General features: G+C 51.0%; 1 protein-coding gene across 1 annotated transcript; it reads left to right on the plus strand.

The window, feature by feature from the left end:
* Positions 1-18: 18 nt before the first annotated feature.
* LOC144110964 (excitatory amino acid transporter 3-like) lies at positions 19-11349 on the plus strand. The gene is made up of 10 exons (XM_077644037.1): positions 19-45; positions 932-1271; positions 2177-2288; positions 3222-3264; positions 3886-3913; positions 5321-5676; positions 7123-7382; positions 8136-8270; positions 8996-9372; positions 10895-11349. Exons 1-10 carry the CDS (start codon positions 19-21, stop codon positions 11347-11349), a joined length of 2133 nt encoding a protein of 710 aa, XP_077500163.1.
* Positions 11350-15315: the final 3966 nt, after the last annotated feature.

Below are 15315 nucleotides of genomic sequence, written 5' to 3' on the forward strand. Positions count from 1 at the left end.
GGAAAGCGTCCGTAAAGCATGCCAATGCGGAAAATCCGCCAGCTGGTGCGACAGTTCTGCATGTTGAAAAGGCTGTGGCCTGTATTAATGGATATGATACCTTCCGAAACTGCCCTTTAGGGAAGATCAGGTGGGGGCACGGGACAGAAAAACCTGTACATGTGCTACAGGCATGAACAGTTTCTCCTGTGGTCGCTCGCTTCAAAAATACAGTGGTTCGCATCCACTATGGGGTCTTTGCCGAGTATTGAGCAGCTATCAAATAAGGCACAGTAAAGAATAGGCGCCATAAAAATTGTAACGCCTGAAAAATAAAGACGACGGCAGACCCGCCTAGACGATGTATTTTCGGCCTCCACCGGGCGAGCGTTCTTTTTGCCTTTATGACCGACAGGAACCACCTGACACCCACGAGAGACTCGAGCTAAGCTCAGCTGCGCTTCGTCGTCGTCTGCTGTGTAAGGCCGGCGGTGCTGCTGCAAAATAATATCAAAATTCGCACAGACCACAAAAATCGGAGGTCCAGGCACCGAAGTTGCCAGTCAGATCTGACAGAATTGCCCCCATCTTCCACCATGGCATGCAATGGCTAGCGCCGCCCCATAATTTGGTGCGTCAAGTCAGTGATGATGTTCTCGGGCGATGAACGTTCCGAGCCCCACACACATTTCTTGTTGTGCCCTTGGCATCTGAGTCAATACTACTTCTTTATTAACATTCGCACTCCTTAACAGGTGCATGGTTGTATTCAATGGCACAACAGTGCACGTGCTGGGCGGCACGCGAAGAGCGCGAGCCATGACCTAGAAGAAGAAGAACGCTCGACCAGCAGCCGGAAGCAAGTCATCACCATGGCAAGTATACCGATTACAAAATCCTCTGTTCCTGAATAAAAGCACGATTTAATTGCAGCGCATTTAAACCGTTGCAGGTGGAAGCCAAGGCTGGCGCAGGTGGTAGGACCGCCTGCAGCTCCGACGAGGGCCGTCGTCGCCGCTTCTCCTTCCGCATGTCAGAGAACTCCCTCAACCTGTGCCTGGTGGGCGCGGCGGCCGGGGGCATGGCGCTGGGCTGGCACATCCGTCACCACGGCGTGTCTGGGCGCCTACTTAAGCTGATGGACTTCCCCGGAGAGCTGTACATGCGCATGCTCGAGTGCCTGGCCATGCCCGTGGTGACGTCCAGCATCGTGGCCGGCCTGGGCAGCGTCGACATCCTGCTGGCGGGGAACATCGGCCTGATCGCCATGTTATACTTCGTCGTCGCCACTGGTATGTGTGTGAGAACTTCCGCAGGCACTCGCCTCTTCTGCTTGGCGTGCTTTGCCGGGACATTCCAGGGGACATCAAACTGGGCTTTGATTGCGTTTCACTTCGCTAGCTTCCTTATGAGAGCTTCCTTACCAGCAGACCCTGCTGGAAGCCATTGGAAAGGTGTGAAGTTAAATTGTCAACAACGCAGTGACCTGTCACCAGGAAACGAAAAAGAACACTGGTTATCGGTAAAGGAAAGAGCTCAGTATAACTTTCCCACTTCTCGGTGGACACCTCAACCGCGCCGCGCGGAAAGGGATCAAGGTGGAAGTGAGGGCCAGAAAGTACTGGTGCAACGGGCGAAGCAGGCGGGCCATCTCCAATGGGGTCCTGGACTAAGGACTCCACTTACTATTTCTTTTTGCTCATAAGTAAAGTTTTATTCATTCATTCACTCGCCCAAACGAAGAGAACAGGGGCATATGAGACAGATAATTGCGTGGATTAGAGAAGGAACTCGAGTTAGAATATCAAAGCGGAAGTGAAGAGAGGAAGATGTGCACGAAAGAGACATGCATATAATTGGCAGGGCACGTAACTGATGGTCTTTTACGGTAACAAACTGGACTGAAGGGAAATTACACGTATCCAGGGGTTGCTCGGAGTCAGGCGGAGTTGAACCCAGTTAAATCCACTTGCCGAATAAGGTGGAGCACCGAGCGGAATCTCGTTCAGTTGCTTCATATGGCGCAGACTACACCCCTCTGGGACCTCGGGACACCAGAGGTGCTAGACTAGTGGAAGATTTCGTGGCCTTAAGCCGCTAGTTATATTGATGTGTGATAAAACGCCGGTAATGCCTTCCTTGCCAGGCAAATTTGTTGCTCCTATTTCTCGGCTTATATTCTTGATGCCACGCGCAGTCATGGCGTCGACCATCGGCATCGGCGTGGCTCTGTTCCTGGGCCCCCAGCGAGAGGGCTGCTGGCGACGCCAACGGCTCACCCACGTCGATGGATTCCTCGACCTGCTCAGGTAGTATGCGCATATCGGCGCTGAAAGCACGTTGTATTTTCATTTCTCCGGCTGTTTGCTCGCTGAAACAAAACTATTTAGTTTCGTATTGTAGCTTTGTTTGCTACAATATAGATAAGTTACCCCACATCACTTCTTTTAACCCCCTAGCAGACTTGAACGAGCCAGGCTCGTCATAAGCTTGCTGTTATTCCCGACAGATGGAAGCACGGGTACTAAATGATCATTTTGGTACCATTTCGAGAACAATAAATGTGTCCGTTAGGGACAACGAATTTAAGTTAAGGGCACAGTCTCGTGAACAACTTCTTCGGAAGCAGCCGTAAATTCTTGAGTGACTCTTGCTGCGAATTATTTTTGTTTTTTATTTATTCCTGACTTTTGTTTTGTTGCGCGATTGTCGTTGTGTTGCATAGGCGCAGATAGTGGTGTGCGGCGTTTTCAAGACTTTGGTGACTGCTTTTAATGCGATAGCATCACTAGTTCCATTACGAGACATGCTTGCGGCGTGTCTGTGTGTGTACTCGCAGACTACAGAAAATCGCAGCGAGAACGGGAGGTGCAGTAGTGGAGGTCTCCGGATTAACTTCGACCACCTGGGGATCTTAAACGTGCACTGGCATCGCACAGCACACGGGCGCTTTTGCGTTTCGATGGAGGCGAAACGCGGCCGCCGCGGTCTGGTTCGAACCCGGGGTACTCTGGCTCAGTAGACGAGCGCATTCCAATATGTTCCAAATACAAAACTGAAACCAAATGGACAAGCGAACTGGAAAGCCCAGTTGCCTGCCGCTGGCGAGACACAGATTTGTTCGCGCAGGTGTGTACATACTTCGTTCGGATTTTTCTTTTCCACGTTGCTGCTCTGTGAATGCGCTTTTTCTTGCGGACCGATGTGAAGCTCAACTCATTCGGTGTCCATTTACTTTTCAGAAACCTCTTCCCCGATAACTACCTCGCCGCTTGCCTCCAAACAGTAAGCGAATTGCAATCAGGGCTGGAAAAGCGTGTGGTTGTGACGGTTGCGAATGCGTATGATCTCGCAACTATAGGCGACTTCGGTGTATGACGAAGTCATGGAAACATAAAAAATATGACATGTCCCAGCTAAATATAACCTAGCTTTTTTAAAAAATTCGCAGAGTATCAATCGCAGAGTATCAAAATGTTGAGGGGGGGGGGGGGGCGACCACCCCCTTGCCCCCCCCCCCCCCCCCCCTGTTCCGGGGTCCTTGGTCATCTATACTAAGTACGACAGTTTGTTTTCACTTAGTGTGATACCCCGCGTACAACGTGGTCATATGCACTTCTTTTCCAGCACGATTATACTTCAGCGGGCAAAGCATATGTGCTTGCACGCGACTGCTAATCATTTTTCTCTTCGAACTTCCGCACGGTGCTAAACTTGAATAATTTGAACAGCATAATTTTTTTGTAACTCCTGAAGTATTGCGAGAGGAAATGCTGCTCAGTAAACAGGATCAACGCCAGTGTGGATGACTTGAAAACCTGACGCTGACGCCAGCGCACGAATACCTATATCTGATTCTGACGCCGTACTGCCACTGTAAAAGCCTCGTTTTCTCTTTGATTGCAGACGGTCACAGTTCCGCAAAACGTGACAGGTGAGTAAATCTTGGGGGTCCTCACTGCGCAAAGGGCTACTAATAAGCGAAAATTTGTATAGCTGAGCTTGCTTAGCGCATTAATCAGCGACAGCTGCTATAGCTTTGTTTTAGCCATTTCGGCCTTCATTTGGCCGTGGATTTACGTCGCTAGCCGTAAGAGAAAGCTCAGCCGTGCTTATGCGAATTAAAGAAATCTGATCGGGCCATCCGTCGTCTTCCACCCTCTCCCTTTCCCTCTCGAACTTGCCCTCTTCCTCCTTTCCCCTAAACACGAAGAGGAAGATGTCACTCCCTCCACTTTGCCACCCATTCAAATCAATAAAATTAAACTGCATTCATTAATATAAATTCGATTAATTCACTAAGTAACTTCTTACGGCTGCTGCTGCAGATTACATGGCAGAATGCAGAGCTATATGGTTAAACCAAAGCTAGAACAGCTTTCTCTGCAAAAGATGCTGCATGCTTAGGGAATGGAACTATAGAGCAGCATTTACAGTGCGCTTAAAACAAACAAGTGTGCTCTTTACAATTTAATGCGGTAGAATTGCGTCATAGGTCTTTAAACCCCATCAGCTCGCAAAATTTTCGAGAGCTTTAGAGCATCAAGATACTCACAAGGTGGCGCAGTTTTTGCTGAGGTAGCTTTTCAGGCAGTGAAGAAAGCGCGCTAAATCCGAGACGTTCGTGGTATATGAACCTCTATTTTGAATATCCCTCGCCTGGTGGCGCTTATCCTGGCGCTTCTTTCCCTCTCCTTTTAATTGAGACAGACAACGGGCAGTTATAGAGCGCTCGGCTACTGAGCGCCAGAATGCCGGAGCTAAGGCAGGATACCCGTGTTGGAATCCGGCCGCGGCCTTCCACTACGGCACCTCTCTTCTCTCTCTCCTTCTTTCATTCCCACCTTCCTCCTTTTCTTCACTGTGTGTTTGTGGTGTCCACCGAGAAGTGAGACAGTTACTTTACGCTATTTCCTTTCCTCAAAAACCATTAAGTTTTTTTTTTTAGAAAAACAGAGAAACGAGAACTAAAGTCGCGGTTTATAAATGGGTCGTTAGCGAAGGTGACCTTACGGGGCTGGGGTCTAGGGGCTTTCGCACATGTCGCGAGGGATCATTGTCACCGGGGGTATCTGTTGCTAAACTTTCTTTCAGTCTTTCCTCTCATATCTCTTAACTTTCCTATTGTCTGCACGTGGCAGCGATTGTGGCTCAGCTTGTGCCAGCCTGCAAGCCAGTGCACTTTCCTCTTCATTCTTGCTGCAGTCGCAGCAACAACAGCAGCATGTCTTGACGCGACTGCATGACTATTCTAGGCACTATAGCATGATTTTTTCCCCTGCCTTCCATCTATTTGACCGCTCTCCTCGGTACTTTCCCCCAACTTTGTGCTCCCCGGGAGGTGCTTCAGCAGACGAAGCGCCCTTCACGACGGTCTCCGAGTCTCGCGCCAATGTCCTGGGCCTTCTGTCGGTATCCGTGATGCTGGGCGCCGTGCTCTCGGTGACGGTGAGCGAGTCGGACGCGCTGCTCAACCTGTTCGTGGGCCTGAGCAACGCCACGGTCACCGTGTCCCACCTGACCGCCTGGTTCTCTCCCGTGGGCGTCTTCTTCCTGGTTGCCACTCGACTTACTCAGGTGAAAGACATGGACCGGGCCTACGGCGCTGTGCGGTCCTTCTTCCACGTCATACTTGCCGGACTGGCCGCCTACGGGCTGGGACTGCTGCCCGTGCTCTACGTGCTCGCCACGCGCCAGGTAACACGCTCGCATATCAGCAGCATCATCATCATCATTAACCTGCCTAAATCCACTGCAGGACAAAAGCCTCTCTCGTACCTCTTCAGATAACCCTGTCCCATGCCAGCTGCAGCCGCCTTGTCTCGGCAAACTTTACCAGGTTTACTTTCTAATGGCGGCCTGTCCGGAGCAAGAGATCTTTGCATGCGAGTTAAAGGAGCAGAGACGCCAAAGTTTTTGATGTTTTTAGTATAAAGCATTTCTAGCCGCACTGTTCGGGTTTCTGAGGTGTGTGCCTATAGACATGCGTGTGTGTGAAGCCTCTGAGTAGTAAGTGCAGCTGGCTCACTGGGTCAGTGGACGCCTTAGTAGGACCGTGAGCAGGTGAAATGAAATAATAATAATTGGTTTTTTTGGGGGGTAAAGGAAATGGCGCAGTATCTGTCTCATACATCGTTGGACACCTGAACCGCGCCGTAAGGGAAGGGATAAAGGAGGGAGTGAAAGAAGAAAGGAATAAAGAGGTGCCGTGGTGGAGGGCTAAGGAATAATTTCGACCACCTGGGGATCTTTAACGCGCGCTGACATCGCACAGCACACGGGCGCCTTACCGTTTTTCCTCCATAAAAACGCAGCCGCCGCGGTCGGGTTCGAACCCGGGAACTCCGGATCAGTAGTCGAGCGCCCTAACCACTGAGCCACCGCGGCGGGTGGAAATGAAATGAAAATTTCCCTTTTTTCGAACATTTCGTGCTTGCAATGGTAAACTGCCAACCGGTGTTTTCCCCCTTTGGAATGGTGCGCAAGACACCATAGTCCGATACAACTCAATATTGAAGCGTGTTTTCCCCGTGAAGGGACCCCCTTCCGGCCATTGGCGTCGGCCGATTCTTATGAGCCTGCTAACGTAACAATGCAGGGAGGGGCAGATGAAAGGCCCATAGCCGCTCCTTCATGATCAGGGATAGTCCCCTCCCTGCAGTGCCAACATAGCTCCCAGCATTGTCAAGCTAGCAGACTCACGAGAATCGGCCGATGCCATTGGCTGGAAGGGCGTCCTTTGTCGGGGAAAAGCCGCTTCGTTCGTGAGTTGCCCAGGTGGTCGAAATTATTCCGGAGCCCTCCACTACGGACCTATTTGTTCCTCTCTTCTTTCACTCCCTCCTTTATCCCTTCCCTTACGGCGCGGTTCAGGTGTCCAACGATATATGAGACAGATACTGCGCCATTTCCTTTCCACCAAAAACCAATTATTATTATTATTATTCGTGAGTTGCATCCGACTATATAGCATACATTAGTGCCGATGTGGAGTTCGTATGCGCTAGGTGAATAATATATAATTAAAAGTTTCTCTCCAGCCATTTTGGTTTCAACAGCCGAACGATGGCTGTAACGTAACAGATGATTTAGGAAGCGAGAAAGTTACTGTGCCTTTTTCTTTCTTCAATTTTTCTGCCGCAGGACCCCCGCCACTTCCTGCGCGTCACGCTTGCGCCGGCGATGAAGGCGTTCCGCTCGGCGTCTCGCACCGTCAGTGTGCCAGGCACGATCGAGGCCCTCGAGGAACTGGCCAGCCTGGAGCCCCGCATCGTACGATTCGTAATCCCCGTGGGCGCCAACGTCAGCATGTCTGGCACGGCGCTAGTTGCCGCAGCCACAGCCGTCGTACTGGCCCGCCTGGACGGACTCGAAGTGGGCCTCGAGGAGCTGCTCATCATCGGGTAAGGGGAGAGGGCCCAGGCGGAGGACGTCGGAGGGCGTACTTTTATCGGCCCTTAGGCGGCGAGTGTCCAAGCTATAGTTTTCCGCCTGCACATAGCAGAGGCTCAGTTGTTCTATATATACGTACAGAACGAAACGCAGAAGTTCGCGCCCTGCGAACGCCGAAGTGGTTAGGGCGCTCGGCTACTGATCCGGAGTTCCCGGGTTCGAACCCGACCGCGGCGGCTGCGTTTTTATGGAGGCAAAATGCTAAGGCGCCCGTGTAATGTGCGATGCCAGTGCACGTTAAAGATCCCCAGGTGGTCGAAATTATTCCGGAGCCCTCCACTGCGGCACCTCTCTCTTCCTGTCCTCTTTCACTCCCTCCTTTATCCCTTACCTTACGGCACGGTTCAGGTGTCCAACGATATATGAGACTGACACTGAGCCATTTCCTTTTCCCCAAAACCGACTATTATTATTATTATTATTATTAACGCCGAAGAAACTGGACAGCACACTCTACTTGCATGAAGCCCGGCGCACAAATTCACCATCTATATGGCAGGAAATATGTCTCCGTGTGGCCTTTTGTGGAGAGTATCGGATTGGCCTGTTCACTCAGAGTGTCTGAGATTTGAGAGCAGCTTTGCAGTTGCTCAAGACCCCTATACGTATAAAGTGGCCTGAGAACTTTTTTTTATATTTTACGCGCGACTTTGCTAACTTCCGGTCCGCGAAGGTATGACCTGCTCCCTGGCGGTGTTTCGCAGCGCTACAGTGGTGCTGGCCAGCCTGGGCGCGGCGAGCATCCCGAACAGCAGCGTGCTCACCGTGCTCATGATCCTCATGGCACTGCAGGTGTCCAGCCGAGACATCAGCCTCGTCTTCGCTCTCGACTGGGCCGTGTACGTTGACACTGCATACACCGTTTGAAGGGAACGGGCCGTGTCCGAGTGCTTGCGTGGTTTAAACCTATTTATCACACAAGGGAGTTGACGAAACGCCTTCTCTCAGGGCTGTTTTGAACCTGTTTCTCTGCCGCTTCCACTGTCACTAAAACGCAAGACTTATCGCGAATTGTTAGGTTCCTAAAGTAAGGAAACGTTAATTACAAACTGACACCTGAACCGCGCCATAAAGGAAGGAGGAAGGAGTGAAAGAAGAAAGGAAGAAAGAGGTGCCGTAGTGGAGGGCTCCGGGATAATTTCGACCACCTGGGGATCTTTAACGTGCACTGACATCGCACAGCACACGGGCGCCTTTGAGGAAAAAACGCTAAGGCGCCCGTGTGCTGTGCGATGTCAGTGCACGTTAAAGATCCCCAGGTGGTCGAAATTATCCCGGAGCCCTCCACTACGGCACCTCTTTCTTCCTTTCTTCTTTCACTGCCTCCTTCCCTCTTCCTTTATGGCGCGGTTCAGGTGTCCGATGATATGAGACAGATACTGCGCCATTTCCTTTCCCCAAAAAAACAATTATTATTATTAAACTAGCATTAAAAATAAATGAACCCGTCAGGACAACAGTCAGTTAACCCTGTGTTCTGTGCATGAATAGCTTTGGCAGCTTATGCGCCATATCAAACTCAACACAACAGCGACAACAGCTCCCGTCTGCGTCACCTGCGCAGCGACCGTTTCCGCACGACCGTGAACATCTACAGCGACTCGGTGGGCTCGGCCATCGTGCAACAGTTCGGCCGCCTCGAGCCCATGGAGAGCAGCCAGGACAACAGCCGCGACGAGCGGGCGGCCATCGAGACGGCCACGATGCAGCTGCGTCGCAGCACTGTGACTGGGTCGGACCCAGACACGCCGCCGGAGCCCGGGACCGAGGGCACGCGCACAGCTGACAACTGCGAGGAACCGCAGCCGCCGAACACCTGGCAGCAGTCGAGCCGGGTCACGCAGTCGAGCTTCGCCTCAAGAACAACTGATCGCCTCCCGTCCGCTGGCCAGACAGAGCAATGGACGTCTTCCAGTCGCTGCGCGACCACCTCGTTGAAGGGTATGCTAGTTGCATTTCTGAAGCGAAAAGCTTCACTAGCTATAGGTAAAGCAGCCGTCGCGTAGGCCGGAGATTCACCTTGAGCGACCTTCATCCCAACCAAGTTAGCCGTATATGACCATATGTGGTACAGTTATGGTGTCGAACCCTTCAGCCCTGACCTTGACCCGCGTGACATTTAGTTGACTTTTGACATTGGGTGACCTTTGGGTTGACCTTAAGAACATCCGACGGGGTGATGTGAAACCACGTGATGATATCCGATGGGGGTGTCGTAAGACCATGTGATACCACGTCATAGCCACGTGGTCGTGTCGGTATACCTATATAGAACGGCTGTTGCGAGCGTGTAGCGGAGCTGCCATGGACGAGCCTCAGACGCTTAGCAAGCGTGCTTGCTTTTCGCTGAATTACAGGGTTAGCCAAGTTAAGCCACTGGCAATTTTTGTTTTTGAGGAAAGGAGAGCGCCAAGTAACTGTTTTAAGAGGCGCCGTATAGTGGAGTGCTCCGGAATTATTTAGACCACCTGGAGATCTTTAACGTGCACTGACATCGCACAGCACACGGGCGCCTTTAGCGTGTCGCCTCCATCGAAACGCGGCCACCGCGGTCGGGTTCGACCCCGGGGTACTCCGGCTCAGTAGCCGAGAGCTGTAACCACTGAGTCACCATGCTGGGTCAACTCATTGGATGAATTCTGGATTAATTTACTTTGTTGCGTCTACATGTCACCGCGAGGTTGATTCATTGGCCTTAAGGTTAGCACTGTTTATCACAACGCCATGAGCTGTTGCGCGCCAAGGTGTCATATACGTCAAAGGTTATAATTACTGTTCCCTCGTGAGGTAGCTGATAAAAGAGGCGTACACGGCCTTCGATAGATATATGCCATTCAAAAAGTGACTAGATAAAAGTATATCAAACTCCTTGTAGTAGGACATGACCGCTCCATAGGTGCCTCGAAAGGAGGTCTCTGTTCAGGGCAGGTGGTGGTGATCAGAAAGCGTTTCTACTCTTGTGCTAGGGGTGGGAAACCATCCCGGGAAAAACAACTTTAAAGTGCACTTGTTCGACAATAACAAGAGTAAGATAAGTCGGAGACGATCATTGGGGTATACAAGTGTATGCATTAGCATTAGCCTTCCCCCATGACGGTGACGTGTGCCGTGGTTCAGTCCATTAATCACCGTGTTACGCGCCGTACCCCCTCTCGCGTGACCCGCTCGCCTTACAGCTGGACACTGATTGGAGACCGCCATTCTCTCGCCACCCTTCCTTTCACCCTCTTTTCAATTCTCCCTTTCTTGCCCTTTCTCTCTATCTATTTTGTCTCCTCTCCCCTGAGGCTTCACACGCTGCCTCCAACTCCGGGCACTTTTTGCCCTAATGGAGCAAGTTCTAATGCTAACGCAACTAAAATGTTTGCTTGACGCTGATTATAGACGACTGATGATGCGCGTCTTGACAATCTAGTCCCAGTAGAAATAAGTACAAGGTTAACGGGACATTGTTTACCTCCAGTGCCACCGGCGAGCATGGCACCCGGTGCACCTGGTACGTCTAGCCAGAACGAGGCTGCACCAAGGACGGAAGTCGTGGCCCTTGATCGGCGAAGCCCGGAGGCCTCGACCTGCGGGTCACCCGCCTCCCGTCACGTCTGCGAACAGCCCCCGCCCTCGGCTGCGACGCACTGCGGACGTCACGAACCGCTGGATATGGCGTCTAGTGACGTCGGTGCGGCCAAGTCGACGTCGCCTGCGCGATGTCCGTGTCTCCTGGATGCGCCAGAGGCCATCGCGGTTTCACGTCGTAGAGGCCTCAAAAGCCCCAGGCGTCAGGCGTTGCTCGCGCCAGTCAATGTGGTCGGCAACCTCGAGACCATGCAGTTCGGGTTGCGACCGAAGCCGAAGTCTTCAGCGCAACCCCGCTTTACGGCTACCTCGCAGGCTGAGGTCGTGGGGCAGCTCGCCTTCTAAGACAGCTCGTTGTTTCAGCGGCTGGCGAGCTGTTGTGCTTCCAACTACACCTTTTTTCCTGTTTATATCCATAATTTCTGCTTGTCGTTAAAGGAACTAGATGTTGCAAGGACGAAGGAAACTCCTTCTGCATGTTTTACACTTTGTTATTTGTATGAAGAATTAGCAATTATTTTTTTTTCCTGGTGTACATCGCTTATGCGTGCTACAGCCAGTTAGGATACGTGTGTAGAAATGTATGTAAACGACAACTGACGATGACTACATCGAAGCTGCTTCGCAAGTTGTGCGCTTGGGACATGCGCGCCATTCCAAGAGCCTTGGCCATTCCATTCGTTTCCATCTTCGCCCGAAGATAAGTGTGATCCTCTACGTAATTGTATTGTGTGATGTTTGCCGAGATTCTAGCGTGCAACGCGGCCAGTTTTTGCCAACCGCCTATAGCTGAAGACGCGGTCATGCGAATTATTTGCGAATGTGAAAGCACTGTGCGCCGCTTCAGAAGCTTGGGAAGGCCGCGACCGACATCTTAAATTAGTTGTCGAAAGCGGTTTGCGTTCTCAATTTGGCTTAGTGCTTCGGAAGACCACAAACATTTTGCCTTGAAAGTTGTGTCATATGTACCAAGTGTCTAGAGCAGCTCCAGGTGAAGATGGTAGTGCCTATATGCAGTGCGGAGAAAACGTGAACATGCAAATATTTGCCTCGTCCCAAGGTTCATGACGAAGGGACAGCGGGAGTTTCGCTTCAGTCTCGAACCCTGCAAGAACACTTCGATCATATACGCTCCATTCAGACTGCATTATGCTGCGCAGTAAAGCTGAGCATGCACAGTCTTCATTCACTCCGCCAAAAAAAAAAGGGGGGGGGGGGGAGAGGATACCCGTAGCTTAATGTAGCGGTCATTCGGTCTGCAGCAGCCTATTCGCCAGCGTCTCATGAAGGCTGGAGTGAAAAATGCATGTGAAATGTGCCTGTGAAAACAGGTCAATTTACATTTAATGGTATCACAGAGCACGTTTATTGTCTCCCAATAGCAGCACACCATGGAGATTCTCTAGCATACTATACGTATTGTCGAGAATTCCGTATGTGCACAGCGCGGTGATCGTATCCCAATAGCATCTTGAACTGGAGATGCTACATTTCTATTAATGAGGATTCTGTGTTATGCAAGTCTCGTGCAGAATGACAGTGTAAAGTGCACCTTGTTAAACGTTGCCTTAACTGGAAAATACTAGCGTAAAAGCAGTGTTCTCTGATGTGACATGTCGGCAAATGCAGTGCAAGGGCCATGTGTTAAAGCTCCCAAAACTATCGTCCATTGCACAGATTCCAGAAATATGAAATTTATCGAGCCGCTGCGCTGTTGTATGCCTGCTTCGTATAAATGCAGTAGAACTCCGGTAATTCTAAGTCGGGAGACCGCAGAACTATTCGAATTAACCAGGTGCAAGCACCGCAAAAAAAAAAGGGGGGGGGGATCCGGGCAAAACATTTAGTTGCGGGAAACTGGACGAACTTTGCGATTACCGTTTGAAGCCACGTATAAGTTGACCAAAGTTGACTCCAAAGGTAAGTTGACGCATCCCCCCCCCCCCCCCCAACATCAGTGATGTCATCCTGGCGTGTACGCAACTCAATGGAATAAGCACGAACTCGAAAAAAAAACCGGCCTCCGCCCTCCCGCACTCATGTGCGGCCTGACCGACTAACAACAAACCGAAGTGCAGACCGTTCTACGGACATCCTCATATACAGCGACCGCGCGTGCCGTGCCCGCAACTGCGCATACGCAGATCGCCCTTCGGTGCCAGATGGCGCTGCGTTCCTGCCAACAGGGCCTGAACACATCATGCTCGAATGTCATGGTATCCATCCGTATGTCGATACAGGCATAGTCACTCTCCCTGAGGTCCTAGGGTCATGTAAATAAATCTGCGGTAGAAGTTAGCAAAAAGCGGTTGGAAGATCGGTGGCTCAAAAGCAGGCAGGTGACATAAGGTGTTAGACGTGCAAGACTGAAAACGTATTTAGAGATTGATCCCGAGGCGGGACCAATCAGCGCGTGCGCACGTGGCAGGCCCAGGACGCGCGGTAAGCGGTAGCAGTATACGCGCTATGCTACAAGTCGGAAGTTTGTGAACGGCGTGACAGTCTAATTTCCAGAGCGGAACCGATTTACACACGAATTGAGGACGCCTTTTAACTCGTAGAGCCCCATGTGTCCTGCTGGGAATGGGAACCGGCACGAGGAGCGTACTACTACTGCCCTTCCAGAACTAGCTTAGTCCCCCTTAGTTTTGGATGGTCGTTGTGATTTGTTATATTTATTATTTATATAGATACTGCAACCTCACATTCTGGGAATTTTAGCAGGGTGGGAGAAGAGCAAACTATAAAACACAATAAAATGGCAAAGCACAAATAAACAGTGGCAGGTTGAAGCAAAATAAGCAACATCATCTTTTCCTTTCTTTTTATAGGGGTTTAACGTCCCAAAGCAACTCAGGCTATGAGGGACGCCGTAGTGAAGGGCTCCGGAAATTTCGACCACCTGGGGTTCTTTTACGTGCACTGACATCGCACAGCACACGGGCCTCTAGAATTTCGCCTCCATCGAAATTCGACCGCGGCGGCCGGGATTGAACCCGCGTCTTTCGGGCCGGCAAATAAGCAACAACAAAAACATCAGTATCAAAGAACATTACAAAAGGAGGAAGTCAAATGATGTCAGCGATGGCTGCATAACTCATTAACAAGCACAACTGCCTCCAAGGTTGATTGCTGTGTACAGGCAGGGACCTTGTCCGCAGTCGTCGACAACATATGGTTGCCACGTACAGTACAAGCCCGGCTTGTTGCTTGCGCTCATTTCGTCGCGATACTCGGATGCAGCGGAGGATGCCGTTCCTCGGGGTTTTGGTAGCCTGTCGCAGGGCGCTTCGAGTCTGTGGCTACGTGGCGGCCTCTGCAACTACGGTATAGCGGTTCTGTCGGACAAACCTCGAGGTTGCCATCTTGCGGGGTGACCGCAGAGCGAGCATTGATGTTGGTCGACTAGTGGACACAAATTTGTCCTGTCCCGATTTTGTGACAGGTCTCACATATGACAGATTTCTGGTGATAAGGTGATACCGGCAGGAGTATGCTGTATAGATGGATCTTGCGCGAACGTCTGGCGCTCGCAAACGTGATGAGAGCTGCTTCATTCTTACCCGTGGGCCTGGCGTTATCTTGCATGACTAGCGCGCGAGGCTGGCCATGAGTCGTTCGCTTGTTAACCTGTTGGCGATATTTGACACCGCGGAACTGGCCGGGGCGAATGGTTTCATAAGCCTGTATAGGTGTCGCCTTTCCAGAAATTAAGAGAGACCGTAGTCCGAGAAGATGGTCCCTGGCATGCGTGCGATATGTCTACTGCAAACTGATTGCTTCGTTCAAGAGGTGATTCCGGAGCCCTCCACTACAGCACCTCCTTCTTCCTTTCTTCTTTCACTCCCTCCCTTATCCCTTCCCTAACGGCGCGGTTCAGGTGTCCAACGATATATGAGACAGATACTGCGCCATTTCCTTTCCAAAAAAAAAACCAATTATTATTATTATTATTCAAGAGGCCGTACTTGAAAGCCTGAGTGAAAATGCATTAATGGCTCCGTGCAACCAGTGTTCGGGAAGTGCACCTAGTTGTACTGGTGAGGTTAGCTTAATTATAGCAGTCTGTTTAACACCGATTGGATTGGTAGCTGTAGCTTTGTTCTTTCACCTAAAAACCTGCCAATCATCCTCTTAAGAATTGTCATTATCAGCAAAGAGAACGATTCTGCCCAAAGTGGTGACCATGGGCGCCGAGGCAGAATGCCGCGATCGAAAACGCGCATCCGCGTAGCGAGAATTTATAGCTGCCGGCGAGCGGCCAAGTTTTACGCCGTGTCGTTTGTTCATAAAGCTGGCGTCTTCTAGCGC

The sequence above is a fragment of the Amblyomma americanum genome, chromosome 11 (genome assembly GCF_052857255.1).
Source record: "Amblyomma americanum isolate KBUSLIRL-KWMA chromosome 11, ASM5285725v1, whole genome shotgun sequence".
Lineage (NCBI taxonomy): Eukaryota > Metazoa > Arthropoda > Arachnida > Ixodida > Ixodidae > Amblyomma > Amblyomma americanum.